The 19,914-nt window shown below is 45.6% G+C and overlaps 1 protein-coding gene across 4 annotated transcripts in view; it reads right to left on the bottom strand.

Annotated features, from left to right (window-relative positions):
- The window catches only part of LOC109922059 (2-oxoglutarate dehydrogenase complex component E1), an 80,330-nt gene that overhangs the window by 48,828 nt on the left and 11,588 nt on the right, over positions 1-19,914 (bottom strand). For 2 of the 4 annotated variants that reach the window (XM_048618745.1, XM_048618747.1), the window contains exons 3-4: positions 7,239-7,427; positions 5,921-6,020 (exon numbers count right to left, since the gene is read on the bottom strand). In XM_048618745.1, the coding sequence (XP_048474702.1) occupies positions 5,921-6,020; positions 7,239-7,427 (289 nt within the window). Of the gene's footprint in view, positions 1-5,695; positions 5,799-5,920; positions 6,021-7,238; positions 7,428-19,914 lie in introns of all 4 variants that reach the window. The other 2 variants (XM_048618744.1, XM_048618746.1) reach the window with 1 other exon arrangement.

The raw sequence follows: 19,914 nt of genomic DNA, 5'->3' as shown, positions 1-19,914 counted from the left end.
TTTTCTGATGAAGGGTCTAGGCCCGAAACGTCAGCCTTTCTGCTCCTATGATGCTGCTTGGAATGCTGTTCAGCCAGTTTTTGAGAGGTGTGTGTCAGGGGGCAGTGGTAACGGCTAGAATGCTGGCTATCTCAAAACAGCGCCACGTGAAAGACAAAGTCCACCTCAACAAAGGGGTAGGGACTCAGTTTAAAACATTGGGAAGAAACCATCAAATGGTCCTTTCCTCCCGTTGTTTGAACCTTGGTTGAAGGCTGGTTCAAGCAAAACTAATGCCAACTGTGCAAGTAACACTTGAGATGTGGGTGTAAATTTGGTCGCTGTGTTGCTCATTGACTTCCCATGTGAGCATTTATTTAAAAACAAGTTCAATTCCAAATGGCAATTTTTAAACCTACAACTAGCTTCCACAAAAGGCAGCTCAATTGCTAATTGCTAAAATCTGAGAGAGAAGTTTCCATTAAGCAAAAGGTAAAGGGATATGGGCTGCAGGTCAGCCATAAGTGATGGAACAGTCTTGAGGGGCTGAATGGCTGACTCTTGTTCCTATCTCCTCTCAAGTATTTAGTGTAGAGATAGGGTTTGAGGGAATCCAATGAAGTAAGGAACAAGATAGGTATGGTGAATAGCCAAGGCATTTTCCCCAGCATAGGGGAGTCCAAAACTAGATGGCATGGGTTTAAGGTGAGCGGGGAAAAATTTAAAAGGGACCTGAGTGGTAACTTTTTCACGCAGAAGGTGGTGCGTGAATGGAACGAGTTGCCAGAGGAAGTGGTACAGGCGGGTACAATTACAACATTTTAAAGACATTTGGACAGGTACATGGATAGGAAAGGTTTACCGATATGGACCAAACGCAGGCAAATGGGAACAGTTCGGTTTAAGAAACCTGGTCAGCATGGATGAGTTGAGCCAAAGGGCCTGTTTCCGTGCTGTATACCTCTATGAGAGTCATGAGAGGGGGACTCTGCTGGGAGGTTGAAACTAGTGTAGCTGAGGAAAGAAATCAAGAGTACAGTGTAAATCATTACTGTTTGTAGAAAGATGGATCCCATCTGGGCAGACAAGTCCATGCCAGAACACGAGGACCGGCACAGTTTTAAAAATGTAGATGTTTTCAAAAGAGCAAATGTTGTCAGGCAGTCATTCTTTACATGGAGAACAAATGCACAAGACCCCCTCTGTTATCTATTCACAGCAAACTGAAATGGCAGCTGTTTCGACACACAGGTAACGTGGCGGATGACAATGGATTTCCCACGTGTGATATGAAGGTACAGTGGAGCACGATAAATACAGAGGCATTGAGATGCAGACACAAGTGACCACTGGGCATTAGTGCTGTCTTATGTTTAAACCATAAAGGAGGAATGGGCACTTACTTTCCCATGCTACAAGTTATTCAGGGAGAAGAGGGCTTAATTGTAGCAAGGTTTATGTACTGTAGAGCCTATCCACATGGAGTTAAAGGCAAGCTATTCTCAGGAAGGATCACTGGACCCAAAACATGAACTCTGCTTTCTCTCCAAAGATGCTGCCAGACTTGCTAAGTTCCTCCAGCAATTTCTGCTTCTCTTTCAGATTTCCAGCCTCCCGCAGTTGGGGAATTGCTGTTTGAGCTATCACACTGTTAGGTCTTTACTGTAGGCAGATGAATTGTAGAAAAGAAACAGAGCAGAACATTTGCACATTATTTGGCTGTGATAATGGAAGGGCTCCAATTATTGTGGGATGATATCATTGGTCAGGTTCAGAAAAGGACAGGAATTCCCGAGTTACTCTCAGCAAAATCCTGCTTAATCAGTCAATCAAGCATTGGATCTAGGAGAAGGAAGGATAGTAGAGTCCATTTCAAAAGGGTGAGCCTTTTGGGTATAGCAACCATAATATTACGTTCACAGCAGAGATAGAATAGGGTGAAGCAAGAAACAAAATATTGAACAGGAGGAGGGTGAAATACAGGGAGTTGAAAAGGGATCTGCCTGGGAACCGAAACTTGTCAGTTGCAATGGTGAATTAATAGAGAAAGCGTTTAAAGAGGTGATGATTTGGATATAGGCTAGACACATACTAGAGAGACACAGAGATAGAGAGAGAGAGAGAGAGAGAGGCAATTAATGGTCAAAATCCCGAAAACGTAGGACTTCTAATTTCACTTCAATAATAAATTACAAGAACTTTTACAATAAATAGGAAGGATGTTATTAAACAGAGAGGATTCAGAAAAGATTTGCCAGGATTGGAGGGCTTGAGTTATAAGGAGGGGCTGGGACTTTTTCTACTGGAGGGCAAGAGGTTGAGAGGTGACCTTCTGGGGTTTAGATAAGGTGAATGGCAGATGTTTTTTTCCATAGGGTGGGATATTTCAAAACAAGGGGACATATTTTAAAAAGTGAGAGGAGAAAGATTAAAAAAAAAGACATGAGGAGCAATTTTTTTGTTACAGAGTGGTTGACGCATGGAATGAACTTCCTGAGGAAGTGGGGGATGCGGCTGTTGTTAACTACATTTAAAAGACATTTGCATAAGTACATGAATAGGAAAGGTTTGGAAGAATATGGGCAGGAGGGATGAGTTCAGTTTGGGATTATGGACTGGTGGACTGAAGGGTCTGTTTCTGTGATGTTTGGCTCTGTGACTGCATCTAAACGGGTCATAAGCGACTGCGATAGCTAGAATGGAGTAGTGGGGTGAAGAAAAAAAGCAAGAGGGCAAAAAGACCACATAAAAAATAGATTAAGGCTCAACATAAACAGGAATTTAACTGTCTTACAAACAGGGGAAAGAATTACTAGAGTGGTAGCAAGGACTGAAGGCTTCAGCTGCATGGACAGACTGCAGAAACTGAAGCTGCTCACCTTACAGTACCAACCAGCTGCATTTATCTAGCACCTCCGAGGGAGTAAAGGTTACCAAGGCACCTGGCAGGGAGTGCTTCAGCAAAAGGGAAAGACGACGCAAGCCAGGGGAACGTCAGGAGAGATCAGGACCTCAGCCAGGTTTCAGGCTTTAGGAGGTGAGTGTTTGAGGAGTGCAAGAGGGAAAGTTGTCAAAATTTAGGGAGGGGAGTCCAGGAGTAAAGGCCTGAGCAGATGAAAACAATGGCGCAGCACATAAAAACCGTTCCTTTTCAAAAAGGCAGCCAGTTACAATTGGCCACCTGAAAGGAGGGTGGGAACAGATTTAAAGCTAACTTTTGGGGAAAACTGGTTAAATCCGTGAAGATGGGGAAAGGGAGGGGTATCCTGCAGGGTCTGGAATGAAATACACAATACAAAGGGTTGCCACAGACTCAAAGCACCTAAGAACCTTATTTTAACTCATTCTCAGACAGGATATGGGCATGATTGTACATTTGTATGTTATTTCTTTTGGTCTTCCCAGCCAATATGCAGTCCCTTTCCTCTTGTCCCTGGGCTGCCTAAAATTAAACATGAGGAACACAACAGGAGAGAGGCAAGCCACAATCCCTTGCAGAATCTCAGGAGGCTGTGCCTTATTCTCTAATACAACTGAGCAAACAAGCTGGCAGAGTTAGAAATGCCGCTCCCTTCAAGGCTCAGACAGACCTCCTCCAGAGTCGATACCCATTTGACTTGGTGTTCCAAGAGCTGAGTTCTCAGGATCTCTTGCAACACAGTAGTAGCACCCCTACCTCTGGACCAGGAGGCCTGGGTTCAAGTCCCACCTGCTCTCAGGGCGTGCTGAAAATGCATTTGAGTGGGTCAATGACAAACAGCAAGAGCTCAGCTCTCGCAAGTGATGACTTGGCTTCTGGACAGGGAAAGGTTCCAAACAGGCAAAGGGGGAAACTGTTGTAATAGATTTACAACAAAATCCTTGTAAGTCTCTGAAAAATCTTTCGCTGCCTAATTCTATACGAACCAATGAAACGTGGGCTGCTGTTTCAAATGGCAGTTTGTCGTTCAAGTTTCAGGCTGGAGTTACACACCAGTTTGCACAAACCAGTCCCTACATTGCTTGGGTCTTTATCATTCACTCAACGTGTCATTTCGCAGTGGGTCTACATCTGACAAATAGATGGCTAGAATTCTCTCGTCCATGTTTGCCTTCTTTAGGAGAGGAACCTCAGAGGGTCTGGATTATAGCAAGGAGAAACAGACAATTTGGGTTTTTTTTTTAAAAAAGCTAAAATTCCCCAAAATGCATCAGGAGGGAGGTGTACAAAAGCCACACATTTTCAAAATGAACTGACCACACATTCAGCAGAAAAGTAGTGGCCAACGATAAACTCTGGGACCAATTTTGAAAATAAAATTGAAAAGGTTTATTAAAACAAAAGCAAACAGGTAGGTCTGGAGTCCGACAACCTACCCGATACTTTTGTTCAGAATCAAACCATTTCAGGTTCAAATCCTACACAGGCTGCTTTTCCCCCCAACTGCACGTCAGAACGCGAAACAAAGCCAAATGGGGAAACGTATTTACACCGCGCAACATGTGACATTCAGAGCAAGCAAAGTGAGCGAGTCAGCATAAAAAGAAACAAACACAAGACGCCAAGCTCCCAGCATTAATGGCCATTTGACAGATTAGTGAGCAGACACAGCACAACTGCAAATGAAGTCGCTCCCGGGATTACATGCACTGCAGCAAGAAAGCATTGTCCGTTACCACAGCTTGGCAGACTGGGCAGAGTTTTGAAAGATGCGAGATCCCTTCTGCCAAAGGGTACAAGATGGCACTGGCCAACGCTGGTGGCGAGAGCCAATTTACAGGTGGCAGTAGGATTGGCGGGGGTGGGGGGGGGGGGGGGGGGGGATGTGTTGGTGGGGGAGGAGAAGTTGTCTGCAGGAAGCTACAGAAACAAAACTGCCACAGCTTCTCCTGTGGTCTCACATTGCCTAGCGTCAACTACAACGGGCAGAGGTGGTGCCAGCCTCAAACCCTAATCTGCTGAGGAAGGAAGACAGACAGAAAGCTTACTCTAGACTAACACCACTTCTTGAATCTTGATTCACGTCTCGGCTAAAGGACGCAGCGCGACCTGACCTGTATCGACCAGCTTGAATTGGCCAAGAAAGAGGGCTACCTGGGGGCGAGGCCAACTCAATACTGGAGGGAGGCAATGAGAAAGAAAATGCAAAAAAGTGTCGTCAGTACAACAGAAACTAAAATTCCCCAGGAGGGAGGTGTACAAAAGCCACACATTTTTGAAATGAATTGAACCACACATTCAGCAGAAAAGCGGTGGCCGACGATAAACTCTGGGACCAATTTAGAAAAAAAAGGTTTATTAAAACAAATACAAACTGGTATGTCTGGAGTCTCACAGCCTATCCATTAGATGTTTATAAAATCCTTTACTGCAGTGAGTGCAGACTCATTGACAGAAGTATCGGCATGGTATTGTGAATTGCCCATAGAAACAATTTAGATTTTATTTGGTGGTGGCGGGGGGGGTGGTCAGAGGTTATGGGAGAAGCGGTGGAGAGGGTTAAAACAGTCTCACTCATGCACTGGTATCGAAGTGCAGCCCTGGTGTGGATCAGCATTGGCAAACAGGACAAAGGGTGCAAAGTGTTTGAAAGTGCATGCATGCTTTCAACAGTTCTACACTACAAGCCAAAACTCAGGTTGGGGGGGGTTTGCAAAGAAAAAAAGAGGCACAAGAGGAACTCCAAAACCAAAACTGAAAGAGGAGAGAGGGGACCACCCACTCTAGAGCCCTCACCAAGTCCGTTTGAGCTGGTGACTAGGTTAGCTGGAAGGGACGAATCCAAGTCCGCATCCAGGATTCCTAGAGGGTCGAGCTGCGCAACATGATGTCCCCGTATCTGAAAAGAGGAAAAGGAAAACAGAGGAGGGGGACAGTGGAACAGAGGGAGGAGAAAAGAAGAGGTTCTTTTTTACATTTCCTTTACGTCAACGCAAACCAAAGTCCCGAAACGCATCTCACCAAGGCTGGAGGGCCCGACTGGAAAAGCATTACCCGACTCGTCAAACGCGACTATATTAATGCCGAGCGGATCAAGCTTTGAGACGTGGTGACCCCTGACCTGCAGGACGGGAAACAAGAACAAGGCTTTAGCTGCGCACATCAGAGCCTCAAATCGACGCAGAACGCCCGCATTCCAACACGCCCGGGACAGGCCTGCCAGTCACAAACGATAGCAACTTGGAGGAAGGTGGCCTGGCTGGGGAGCGCGCACATGGGAGCCAGCCTTCATTCTCGGCTGGGGGTTTTCAGTTCCACGGGTACCGTCACAGATTCTTGACAGGTCCGTCCGAGGGTGCACGCCATCTGCCGCGGCTGCACAAACTGAGCGTGGAAGGAGATTACCTGAGACTTACCAAACCGAACAGGCACCGTCAACGCACGCCTTAAAACGGTCCCTCCTGTTCGGAGCCCAAGATCGGGAAAAATCAAGGTGCCAGCGAGGAGATGGTGCCGTGAATGCAAGGCAGCCGATTTAGCCCAATCTCCAGCAAGAGGACTTTGTTATGCCCATTGGAATCATGCCAACCACCAATATGGTGAGGATTGGGACACGTACACAAGATGGCCTTGGTCACCTCTGCCAAGTTCACCTCATGGCTGCCACCAGGTCGTTTCCCTGCCATTCTTTCCCAGAACGTGGGGACACCGGCAAGGCGGGCATTTGGTGCTCATGCCCGAGCACCCACTCAAAAGTCAACCATGTTGCTGTGGGTCTGGAGTCAAGCGTAGGCCAGACCGGGTAAGGAGGGAAGATTCACTTCCCTCGATGGGCCTTTTTTTAAATCTTACAAAACATTTTCAGAGTTTAATTATTGCCGGTCAGGCTGACATCTCCAACTGGTCGACCAGATGGGGCTTTTACAGAGATCGAAGACCGTTGTCACGGAAACCTATACCGAGGCTGGCTTTCAATTCCAGATTTATCAATCAAATTTAATTCCACCAGCTACTCGGCGGGAGTGGGAAAAGGGGGCTTGTTTATTACTCAAATGAAACTTGTCAGAGAGGATGAGTTAGTTTGCTGGGAGACACGATGAGGAAATTGCCACCCATTGACTCAATTCAACGTGGCCACCAAGCTTGGTAGGCCCTGAGACGCATGCACACACCAGCTTCTATTTAGGATCCACGCAGGACACCGTATATGAGCCTTTGAACTGATGAGCATGGACATGCCTGTAGGCTTACAAAGAGACAGCAGGCCCGACGACAAGCGAGGGTAACTGCTTGCGAAACCAGAACCTTCCCTCTGGCTGCCCACCTTTCGGACGGTTACCTGGTAAGCTCTGATGAGCGACTGCACTGCCAGGTGATCCTCCACCAACTTGTCCACATTGGGCTGAGCCACCATCACGGACTGGGCGCTGGACAGAGAAGCCATGCTGGTACCCAACGGCGGAGGACTTTGGTAAGCTGTGCCCGGTGGTGCTCCCGCGTTGGCATTTCGGAAGAACACATCCCAAGACTGAGGAGAGAGGGGGGTGAAAAAAGGGAGATATCGCAACTTTAGATGCCAGAGCAGGAGATTCAAGTTTTAGACACAAAGTGATGCAAAATCTGTTTGAGGACACGGTAATCACATCGCACACCAATCTTAGTAACTGGCGCCAACTTGACAATTATATATACTGTCTCCAAACCATCAAGAACCTACTCCAATCTGTTTCAAATGCTTTAAGATCCGAACCCCTAATCCCAAGCAGATGTGATTGAATCACTTAAAAAGTGAGAAGAAATGTTTTGAGCAATGTGCATTAATATAACACAGAGTACTCCATGCTGGGCACACCCTAGAGTCAGCTGAAACTAGTACAAATCAGAAGCAGGAGCAGGTCATTCAAGTATGGCCCTCACCGCCACTTTCCTGCATAACCTTAACTCTGTTTGACCCCGGTTAGTCAAGGATCTATCCGAAGTTAAAACTACTCTCACCTCTATCTTAGAGTTATACAGTACAGAGACCAACCCTTCGGTCCAACTTATCTATGCCAACCAGATATTCTAAATTAAATTAATCTAGTCCAATTTGCCAGCATTTAGCTCATATCCCTCTAAACTCTTCCTATTCATGTACCCAACCAGATGTCTTTTAAAGGTGATTTGTACCAGCTTGCAGCACCTCATTCCACACATGCACCACTGTCTCTGTGAAAAGTTGCCCCTCAGGTCCCTTCTAAATCTTTCCCTTCTCACCTCCAGTTTTGGACCCCCCCTATCCTTGGGAAAAAGACCATGCCTATTCACTCTATCCATACCCCTCATGATTTTTATAAACTTCTATCAGCCTCCAATGTTCTAGGGAAAATAGCCCCAGCCTATTCAGTCTCTCCCTATAGCTCAAATCCTCCAACCCTGGCAACATCCTTGTAAATCTTTTCTGAACCCTTTCAAGTTTCACAACATCCTTCCTATAGCAGGGAGACCAGAATTAACGCAGTATTCCAAAAGTGGCCTCATCAATGTCCTGTGCAGCTGCAACATCACCCTCCCAACTCTTATACTCAATGCACTGACTAATAAAGGCAAGCACACTAAACATCTACTTCACTGCCCTGTCTATCCGCGACTCCACTTTCAAAGAACTATGAACCTGCACTCCAACGTCTGTGTTTGGCAACACTCTACAGGACCTTACCATTAAGTGTAAAGTCCTGCCTTTGCTTTCAAGGTGTGCCCCCTAGTTCTAGTCTCTCTCTCTCGGAACATTCTCTCAGCACCTATCCTGTCAAGTCTCCTCAGGATCTCGTACGCTTCAAGTAGACTGCCTTGCATTCTTCCAAACTCCAATGGATACAGGCCCATCCTGTCAAACCTTCTCACAAAACCCTAAGAATCTCTAGAAATCAGTTGACAGAACTTCTAAGCTGCTTCTAACACACTTTGAGCCTTTCTTAAATAAGGAAACCGAAACGGTCCAATAGCAATCCAGATATGGTCTCACTGACACATAGTACTGACGAAAAAGGTCCTTTTTATTCAGGAGTTGGTTCGTTTAGTTGGCCTGGTTTGCAAAGGAGAGTGACATCAACAGCCCAAGCACTGGTTGAGAGAAGGACTCTCCTTCTTGACCTCTCCCCTCACCCGAGTTGTGGTGACCCCTCTGGTTAAACTCACCACCAGTCCGCTCGCTCTCCAATGACAGAGCTTTAGGACTGTGGTGACTTTACATTCCCCTCTCAATAAAGGTCACCATTCCTTCAGCCTTCCTCATCACTTGCTGCAGCTGCACATTAACTTCTTGGGACTCATGGCCAAGGACACCAAGATCCCTCTGCACCACAGCTGGTCTCAACACCAGTGTCGATGGAAGGAGAGAGGCAACTGATCCGTCAGGGCTCCCTCACACTAAGCTCAGTGGCTCCTGTTTTTTGGTAGCGGGCCAGGGTACGGTTGACTGGTCAACCATTAGGATACCCAGTCGGGTGAGGGGGAAAGACAGCCCTTTGCCCTGTCCCTGGCTCAGCCTGACTGTAGGTAACAGCAGCAGCGGGGTCACATTCACAGAGCGGTGCAGCAATCCATGCTGACGGCTACAAAACTAGAAAGATTCAGATGGCACTGATGGTGACACTCTCACCTTAGCTTATCATTTCAAAGCGCTGACAAATGCAAGTACCCTCCAAGTGCATTTTAATCAAGGGTGCCTTACAGTATCAAACAATTCAAAACAGACTCCCCAGGGGCTAAGCCCAGGACTAGATTAAAAATTGCCTTAATGTATTCAGTGACCCAGCCACATCCCTCCCACCACTGCTTTCTAGGGGAGAGAATTCCAGCAGCTTGTAACCCTCTGAAGGACAGATTTCTCATCTCTGGTTACAGTTCAGAAGGTTACGTCACTGTCTCTAATCTGAACTCAGTAAATACGGGTCTAAACTGTCCTCATAAGACAAACATGTTCATCCCAAAAACCAGCCTAGTGAATTTTCCCTCATTTCCAACACCAAACATACCTATCTGTAAATAAGGAGAGCACAACTTCACTCCAGCTGCAGTTTCACTCGTGCTAAATGCAGTTATCACAAGGCTTCCCCCTCCTTTTATACACCATTCCCCAAAGGCCAACGTTCCTTTAGCCTTCCTAGTCACTAACCATTTGTGATTCACAGCCCAGGTTACCCAGGATTCTTCTGAACCACAGCCTTCGGCGGTCTGTCTCCGTTTGAAAATAATAATATTCTGCTTTTCTATTAGAGTCATATAGCACGGTAACAACTCGTCCATGCCGACCAGATATCTGAAACTAATCTCGTCTCGTGTGCCAGCATTTGGTCCATATCCCTCATATACCCAGGCAGATGCCTTTTTAAATGTTGTAATTGTACCAGCCTCCACCACTTTCTCCAGCAGCTAATTCCATATATGCACCACCTTCTGGGTGAAAATGCTGTCCTTCAGGTCCCTTTTAAAATCTTTCCTCTCTCACTTCAAATGTATGCTCTCTAATTTTGGATTTCATTACCCTGGGGAAAAAGACCTTGGCTATTCACCCTATCTGTGGCTCTCATGATTTATTAAACCTCTACAAGGTCACTCCTTAGCATCCAATACCCCAGGGAAAAAAGCCCCAGCCTATTCAGCCTCTCCCTATACAAGGTCAAACACAAGTCTTCTCACATCTTTAGGCAGATTAAAGATGTCTTTCCTTGTTACAGCCCATTAGAGATTAAATGGTAACTGGGGTTGGCGGGGGGGTGGTGGGGAATCAAACTGGGAAACCCATTTGCAAAACAAGGAATCAGTTTCTCTCAGGGTCAGAAACCTGTGGAGCTTGCTTGCCCAAACAAAGGGCCATCAGTCAACAGCGTTCGATAGCTTTTATGGTGACAAGGGAGTCAAGCATCAGCGGCCAGCAAAAGTGGAATTAACACCAATGCAATCCGCCACTGAATGACAATAGCAGTTCAAGGGGCTAAATGGCCTGATCCTGCTCGAGATTCCTATGGCCTTGGGAGCGAGCTGCCAGTCTATAGGAGAATGGATAAAGCGTCAATCAAGCAGCTAAGGGAAGGGTCCATCTTGTGCAAACCATTCACTCTGAGGCCCGGCTGACAAACAAAGTTGATAAAACTGTTTATGGTGACAAAAGCTAGCTTCACTTGACTGGTTTCTCCCTTTTGTGCCATGTAGACAGGGAGAATGTAGAGGGTAGATTTTGCTGCTTAGTCCACTTTTGGTTGCATTAAAAAAGTATCCATGCCCACATCCTGCGTGATCACTTTGGAATGAGATTCCCTGCTCACCTAACAAAGGCAGATCGATACACAGATGTACAAGAGTGGAGCCCACTGTTTTACTGAGCTATGACTGCCATTGTGACAGTACATCTGGGAAAGATTTACTGGGGCAGTGCAGAGGGAACCTTGCTCTGTACAGGAGCAGAGAAATCTTTCATGCTGACCATGATGGAGATGGGCTAGCCATTTCCCTGCTGGGGAGCAATATGACTGCACTGTCAGGAACAAACAGGACACCATCGGCACTCTGCAACTCCCCATCGCTCCACTACATCTGTACCCAGGCCTGGTCCACAGGAGAAGCTATTGATACTTTGGGATTATTACTGCAGCAGAGACCCAGGCTTCAGGTGTGAAAGCAAACACAGTTTACAGCGAAATTAAAAAGGGGCCCAAGGATCTATTTCAATATGACCGGGTCAAACCAAGACCATTTCCAGAGAATGATTCGCCCACAAAACAAGTTCAGGTCTTTACTCGTGCTTGTAATTTTTATTTGCTATTTTGAAGGGCGAGAGCCTGGAGGATGAGAAAGGATGAATCTTGGTGCTGTCACCTCACCATCACAAAAGAGACGGGTCTACAGGGGAGACAGTGGCCTGGAGATAACATCACTAAGGGCTAGGCTGACGCTCTGGGGGGCAATCGGTTCAAATCCCACCGTGGCTACTGGTGGGATTTAAATTCAAAGCTTAAAATTTGCAACTAAAAGCTAGTTTTGGCCACAGTGACCATGAAACTATCATTGACTGTTGGAAGAAACAAAACCTATCTAGTTTACCAACAGAAATCCACTGTCCTTACCCAGTCTGGCCAATACACGACTTCAAGCCCACTGCGGTGTGCTGGACTCTGGCCTAGCTTGGCTCAACAGCAATTAAATTCATAGATTCATACAGCGGCCCATCAAGTCTGCACTGAAATATCTGCCACTAAAAATGCGCCAATCCCAATTTCCTGCACTTGTCCTGTACCCTCAAATGTTATGGTATTTGAAGTAATCACACACTCTCTCACACACGCAGTCCTGATTAGTCAGATCATCCTGGCAACCATTTCACAACTTATCATGCCTCCAAACAGGGCCCTCAGCTCAACAACCTGAGCAAAGGTTCTATCGCATTTAATTTTCTCATTTAGAGCCAGCTATGGAAAGTTACCTATTCTGAAACGTAACATCCCCAAACTAAACCACACCCTTGGATGACTGCAGAACAGCTCCTTGCTCAATAACAGCTTGTGCTGGTAAAAGCGCTGGTTTAACAGTGACAAATGATCTCAAGTGTTTCCCACTGCCAAGGCAAGAGGAAACAGTGACTCATAGTTTGGACAAGGCTTCAATGAGGAAGGAGCACTGCGAGATGGGCCAGATAGAGGAATATGAAGCTCCAGGAAGGTTGTAGGTAAAATATTTCCAAAAGAAGTTTGGGAAGGCTATTTAATAAGGTAATAGCCCATTGGATTTGGGGATATAAATGAGCATGGACAGAGAATTGGCTAACTAGTAGTAGGGGAAAAAAGGGACATTTTCACAATGGCAATCTGTACTCGAGCGCCACAGGGATCAATGCTGGGGCTATAATTAATTACAATTTGTATCAGTGACTTGCATGAGGGAACGTAATATAGATAAGATAGTAAAAAGAGATGGCAAAGCAAGTGGTAAAGATAACAGAGTCTGTAGGTTAAGGGAGTGGACAAAAACTTGGCAGATGGAATATAAATTGTGACATTATGCACTTTGGTAGGAAAAGGAACTTTTTATGACTTAAATGAAGACAACAGGAAACAACAGAAGAGAACGATTTGAGAGCCCTGTGCACGAATCACAAAAAGGCGGTGTCCAAGTTCAACGCGGATTAGGGAAGGCCAATGAAATGTTGGCCTTTATTTCAGAGGGAATGGAGTATAAAAATAGGGAGGTTTTGCTAAAACTGTACAAGGCACCAGTCAGACCACAGCTGCAATACTGTCAACAGTTTTGGGGCACTTATCTAAGGAAAGATAGACTGGAATTGGAGGCAGTCAAGAGAAAGTTCACTAGGAGGACCACAAGTATGGAGGGACTGTCTTCTGAGGAGAGGTCGAGTAGATTGGATCTGTACTCACTGGAGTTTAGGAGAACAAGAGGCGACCTACTGAAACACGTGTACACACATTCTTAGGAGGCTTGATAGTGTGGCTGTGGAAAAGTTGCTTAGCCTTGTCTAAGTGATATGGGTCAGAGATTATAATGTGAGAGCAAAGCGTTGCCCAGTTGGGACAGAGATAAGGAGGAATTTCTTCTCTGAGGGTAGTGAATCTGTATAATTCTTTACCACAGAGGGCTGTCGAGGCTGGTTAGCAACTAATTCAAAATTGAGACTGGCAAATTTTATTAGTAAGGAAATCAAGGATTATGGGGAAAATGCAAGAAAATGGAGTTGAGGTTGATCAGATCAGCTCAGATCTCATTGAATGGGGAGCAGAGTCAATAGGGCAAATGGCGTACTTTTGCCCCTACATCTTATGGTCAAACTCACCAAGCACCTTCCAAACCCACAACCACTTTCATCTAGAAGGACAAGGCCAGCAGATACATGGGAACACCACCCACTGCAAGCTCCCCTCTGAGCCACTCATCATCCTGACTTATAGATTAATAGAGTCATCCAGCATGGAAACAGACCTTTCAGTCCAACCAGTCCATGCCAACCATAATCCCAAACTAAAATAGTCCCACCTATCTGCACTTGGCCCATATCCCTCAAAACATATCTTCATGTAGTTATTCATACGTTTTTCAAATGTTGTAACTGTACCCACATGCACCACTTCCTCCTGAAGTTCATTCCACACACAAGCCACTCAGTGTAAAAAAATTGCCCCTCGTGTCTTTTTAAAAATCTTTTTTCCTCACCTTAAAAATATGCCTCCTAGTCTTGAATTCCCCAACCCTAGGGACAAGACAACTGCCATTTACCTTATCTATACCCTTCATGTCTTTATAAACCTCTATAAGGTCACCCCTCAACCTCCTACACTCCAGTGAAGGAAGTCCCAGCCTATCCTTATAACTCAAACCCTCCATTCCTGGCAACATCCTGGTAACTCTTCTGAACCCGCTCCAGTCTAATAACATCCTTACTATAACTGGGGAACCAGAAGTGGGCACTGCATTCCAGAAGAGGCCTCACCAATGTCCTGTACAACCTCAACATGACGTCCCAACTCCTACACTGAGCAATGAAGACAAGCGTGCTAAATGCCTTCTTAACCACCCTGTTTACATGTGACACAAACTTCAAAGGATCATGTACCTCAAACCTCTGTCTTCTACAACACTACCTAAGGCCCTACTTTTAATTGTATTAAGTCCTGCCCTTGTTTGTTTTACCTCGCATTTATGCAAATTAAACTCCATCTGCCACTCTTCAGCCCATTGACCCAATTGATTAAGACTTGGAAATATTTTGGCCATTCCTACAGTGTCGGTGGGTCAAAGTCCTGGAACTCCCTCCCTAACGGCACTGTGGGTATCCCTAAATAACAAGGAGTGTAGCAGCTCATCACCATCTCCATTCTGAAGGAGAAATACACTGAACGGAAACATTAATTCGCCTTCTCTCTCCACAGAGGCCGCCAGAGCTGCTGAGTTTCTCCAGCCCTTAGCTTTTCTTGCTCCAGCACCCTCTCTGGGGTATGTGGGGGTTGGGTAACAATTACTAACCTAGCCAGTGGAGCTCTCAATACAATTTCAGAAAGTCTCTGCACATTCTCTTCCCTTAGCTCCTTAGCAACTAGTTTACTCAACTAGAAAGCAAATGAAACTCATGCAGTACACTGTCATATGGAGATCTGAACCCCGCCCCGCTCCCCCCCCCACTCCACCCAACCTATTGTTGGGAGGCAAACAAATTCATAATTACCTCCCCAAATTTAGTGAGGCCTTTGACAAGGTTCCGCATTGTAGCCAAGTTAATCAAGTCAATAGGTATTCAGGGTGGGCTTGCCAATCAGATATAAAATTGGCTTAACAGGAGACAGAAAGTGGTGAAGGGTTGATTTTCGGACTGGAGAACTGCGACCAGCGGTGATCCACCGGGATTGGCGCTGGGTCTGCTTTTGTTTGTCATTTATGTAAATGATTTAGATGAGACTATAGAAGGCATGGTTAGTAAGTTTGTGGGAAATTAGTGGTACATTGGACAGTGAATAAAGTCGTCGAAGGCTACAAAGAGATCTTGATCAATTGGGTCAATGGGCTGAAGAGTGGCAGATGGAGTTTAATTTGGATTAATGCGAGGTATTGTATTTTGGTAAAACAAACAAGGACAGGACTTGTACAATTAAAAGTAGAGCCTTGGGTAGTGTTGTAGAACAGAGGCACCTAGGGGTTCAGGTACATAATTCTTTGAAGTTTGTGCCACATGTAGACAGGATGGTTAAGAAGGCGTTCAGCACATCTGCCTTATTGCTCAGACCTTTGATATAGGAATTGGGACGTCATGTTGAGGCTGTACAGGATATTGGTGAGACCTCTTCTGGAGTACTGTGTCCAGTTCTGGTCGCCCTGTTATAGGAAGGATATTATTAAACTGGAGAATGTTCAGAAGAGATTGACCAGGATGTTGCTGGGATTGGGTGGGGGTTTGAGTTATGGGGAGAGGCTGGATAAGCTGGGACTTTTTTCCCTGCAGTGTCGGAGGTTGAGGGATGACCTTATAGAGGTTTATAAAATCATGAGGGGTATAGATAAGGGGTCTTTTCCCTACGGTGCAGGAGTTCAGGTTGAAGGGGCATATTTTTAAGGTGAGAGGAGAAAGATTTAAAAAATAACAAGGGGCAACTTTTGTTTTTTTTAAAACACAGAATGGTTCATGTGTGGAATGAACTTCCAGAGGAAGTGGTGGATGTGGGTGCGGTTACAATGTTTAAAAGACATTTGGATAAGTACATGAATAAAGCAGCTTTGGAGGGATATGGGCCAAGCACAGACAGATGGGACTAGTTTAGTTTGGGATTATGGTCAGCACAGACTGGTTGGACCAAAGGGTCTATTTCTGTGCTGGATGACTTTATAACTGCAGCTCAGTTACTCCTGGCCTCAACTGCAGTACTGTTCTGGAATAAACCTCCTCACGTGCCTGACTGACAACCAGCTACAGCCACAATCTCCTTTCAGCTACCTAAGTGCTGCATTTATCTGGAAAATTAGCTGTAAAAGACACAACATGCAGGTATTCAAACCCTTTAGTCAGACACTGCAATGTTGTCTGTTCAAACTGACAAGGTTATGTTCGGTGACCTTGAATCTGACCCTTAATACTTGGCACTTCCAGCCTCCCACAGCCCCATGAGGCCATTTGGTTTGAAGTGACACAGGCCTCAGGTTCTCTCTGCACCACCGCTGTTTGCTGCCTCAACTACAGCACACAGTCATCCGATCCCATCTGCAGAGCAAATCAGACACCGATCCAACATGCCACCTTGTCACAATTCCCCACAGCCAGGAACAGAGGACACACACTGGAGTCCTTTGATGCTCCACTATTCCAATGTTCCCCACCCTCAGGTAGATTCCATGAGCCGAAGTTCGTTCGATATCAAGGATTAAGCTACATGTTTTTTTATTCAAAGTGGCGATTTTCCTCCCTCCCTCCCTCTCTGCAAATAATCCATTGCATCCTGTGCCCATGTGTTAGGTTGTTAATCAGTACGGGGAGCGAGGGTTTTGAGGCGAAAAGGCAGTAAGTGGAGTTGGAGATTATCAGAACAGCCATGGTTGTATTGAATGGCAGAGCAGACTCAATGAGCTGAATGGCCTAGCACTTATGTTTTATGGGTACCTGGTGATAGCCAACCATAACTGGGACCTCTCCCCTCACCAATTGTGTCTTTTAACTAGGTGGAACTTCTTGACCTGGCTCCAAAAGAAACTACAATTCATTTCCTGGGCGGCGGCTGCCTTAGCTGTGAATCTTTTTGTTTTGTGACAATCAGAGGAAGAAGTGAGGCCGTGTCAGAGATCTGATTCTCGCACATTAGACTGTTGGTATAATTGGATCCCCGCTCCAACAAACATCACACGTCCCCTGGTGACCTTCAACTGACTAAAAATAGACCACTCAAGAAGGCATGCGACATTCAGACTGGCAACAGTGCTGTGACTACTGTGTGGTGCCAAAAACTGAAATGTTTACATACGAGTACATGTAGTGTAGAAACAGGCCATTCGACCCATCCAGTGTTAAGCCTCCATGAGCCTCTTTCAAGGTCTTTGATGCTGCCCTCATCCTATCTCCAGAGGTGGACACCATCGATCGATTCGGTCAGTCATTTTGGCTTCCGACATCACTCAGTGGATTCCAACCATGCCATTGCCTCCCAGTTCAGGGCTCGAGACCGGGCTACAGTTCAATACAGTGTTGACGGACTATGGCTTTACGGGGCACGGACCGTGCGTTCCGTTGAGATTTCCCATCTCATTACGAAATGGCTTACAATAGAGTCATACAGCACAGAACAGGTCCTTCGACCCATTCAGTCAGCACTAGCCTACCAACAATAATTTCACATTTTAGCACTAGGCCCAGAGCTTTAAACGTTATGACACTCCAAGTACTTTTTTTTCCAAAAAAAAGGTTGAGAGGTTTCCAGCCTCAACTACCCTCCCAGGCAGTGCATTCCAGATCCCCACCGTCCTTTGGCTGAAAAGACCTTTCCTCCAATCCCCTCTAAACCTCCTGCTTTCCACCTTGTTATTGACTCTTCAACTAAGGAGAACAGCTGCTTTCTATTCCCCTGTCCATATCCCTCTTAATCTTGCACACCTCTATCAAATTCATCTCCTCCCCCCCCCACCTTCTCTGCTCCAAAGAATACAACCCCAGTTTATCCAGCCTCTCCATCGCTAAACTGGTCTGTCCCAGGCAACATCCTGGTGAACCTCCTCTGCACCCTCTCCAGTGCAACCCATCCTTCCTTTAGTGTGGGGACCAGAACTGCACACAGAAAGTATATTCAAAATTGAGACTGGCAAATTTTTCGTCAGTAAGGAAATCAGGGGTTATGGGGAAATGCAAGAAAGTGGAGTTGAGGTTGATCAGATCAGCTCTGATCTCAGTGTGGGGACCAGAACTGCACACAGTACTCCAGCTGTGGCCTAACCAAAGGCCTGTCCAGCTCCAACATAACCTCCCTGCACTTATAACCTATACCATGTCTTGTATGGACATGCTCCCCAAGATCCTTCTTTTCCTCTAAGCTTCCTAATGTGTTGCCATTCACTGAGTAGTCCCTTGTCTTGTTACTTCTTCCAACATGCATCACGTCACACTCATCAGGGCTAAATTCCGTCTACCACTGCCCATCAGATCAACCCATCCATATATCCTCCTGTAATCCACAGCTTCTTCCTCAAAATTAACCACACGGCCCATATTGGAGTCGTCAGCAAACTTATTTACCAACCCATCCCCACACTCTCACCTGTATCTGTGTCAGAGTCCTTTCTCTGGGCCGCCTTCAGCTAGGAAAAAAATCCTCCCTGCCCTAAGAATCTGATGCCTTTTAATCAGATCCCCTCTCATTCTTCTAAACTCAAGTGAATACAGGCTCAGTCATACCAACCCTCATCATAGGACACTCCTGCCATTCCCCAGAAGCCCTGTGAACGTCCCTTGCACTGTCTCTAGGCCATGTATATTCTCTCTTTGGTAAGGAGACCAAAACTGCATGCAATACTAGAGGCACGGTCTCACCAAGGCTTTATACAACTGCAGCAAGACATTCTTACATTTGAACCTAAATTCGTTCACAATGAAGGCCAAAAGACCATGTGCCTTCCTAACTTATTAATCCATATGCCTGCTTTCTTTCAACAACTGGGTAAAGGGCACTCATGTCTCTGTATACATCCACATTTCTCAATCTATCACCATTTAAATAATACTCTGCCATTGTTTTTTCCCCAGTGAACGACATTACACTTATCCACTTTATATACATAAATACATCTGCCATGTATTTGCATATTGATTCAACTTGTCTAAATTGCAGGCTTGCAGCCTCTTCACTCTCACCGTACTCAATTTCTCAATTTTGTGTTATCTGCAAATTTGGAAATATCACATTTGATTTCCTCTTTCACATCATTAATATGCATTGCAAATAACTGGGGTCCAAGCACAGATCCCTGCAGTAACCCATTGGTCACTGCCTTCTACTGAAAAAAACTTGCCTGTCTGCTAACCAACTCTCAATCAATGCCAGTATGCTTCCCATGCGCTTCAATCTTACAACTTCTTCTCAGGGAATTTTATCAAAAGCTTTCTAAAAATTCAAATGGAACACATCCACTGGGTTTTCTGTTATCTATTCTACGAGTTAATGCCCTCAAAAAATCTCCAAAAGGTTTGTCTAACATGATTTCCTTTCCATAAATCAGTGTTGACTTTGTGCAACATTAGTGTTAGTTTTTAAGTGTCTTGTTATCGCATCCTTTATAATAGACTCCAGCATTTTCTTTCCCACTGGCATTAGGCCAGCAGGACTGTAATTCCCCGTTTTCCCGCTCCATCCTTTTTAAAATATGAGGTGTCTTTTTGTCAGGCAGTTGTTTAATTGCTCTGCCGTTTCCTTGCTCTGCATCATCACTTTCGCCTGGTTCAGACTGTAAGGGAACTAACTACTTTTGCCAGCTCTGAACCGTTTCTTTTTAAAACTCGAAGGAGA

This window comes from Rhincodon typus, chromosome 40 (assembly GCF_021869965.1).
Source record: "Rhincodon typus isolate 14 chromosome 40, sRhiTyp1.1, whole genome shotgun sequence".
NCBI classification, from domain to species: domain Eukaryota; kingdom Metazoa; phylum Chordata; class Chondrichthyes; order Orectolobiformes; family Rhincodontidae; genus Rhincodon; species Rhincodon typus.
This window is presented reverse-complemented; position numbering and strand designations above follow the sequence as displayed.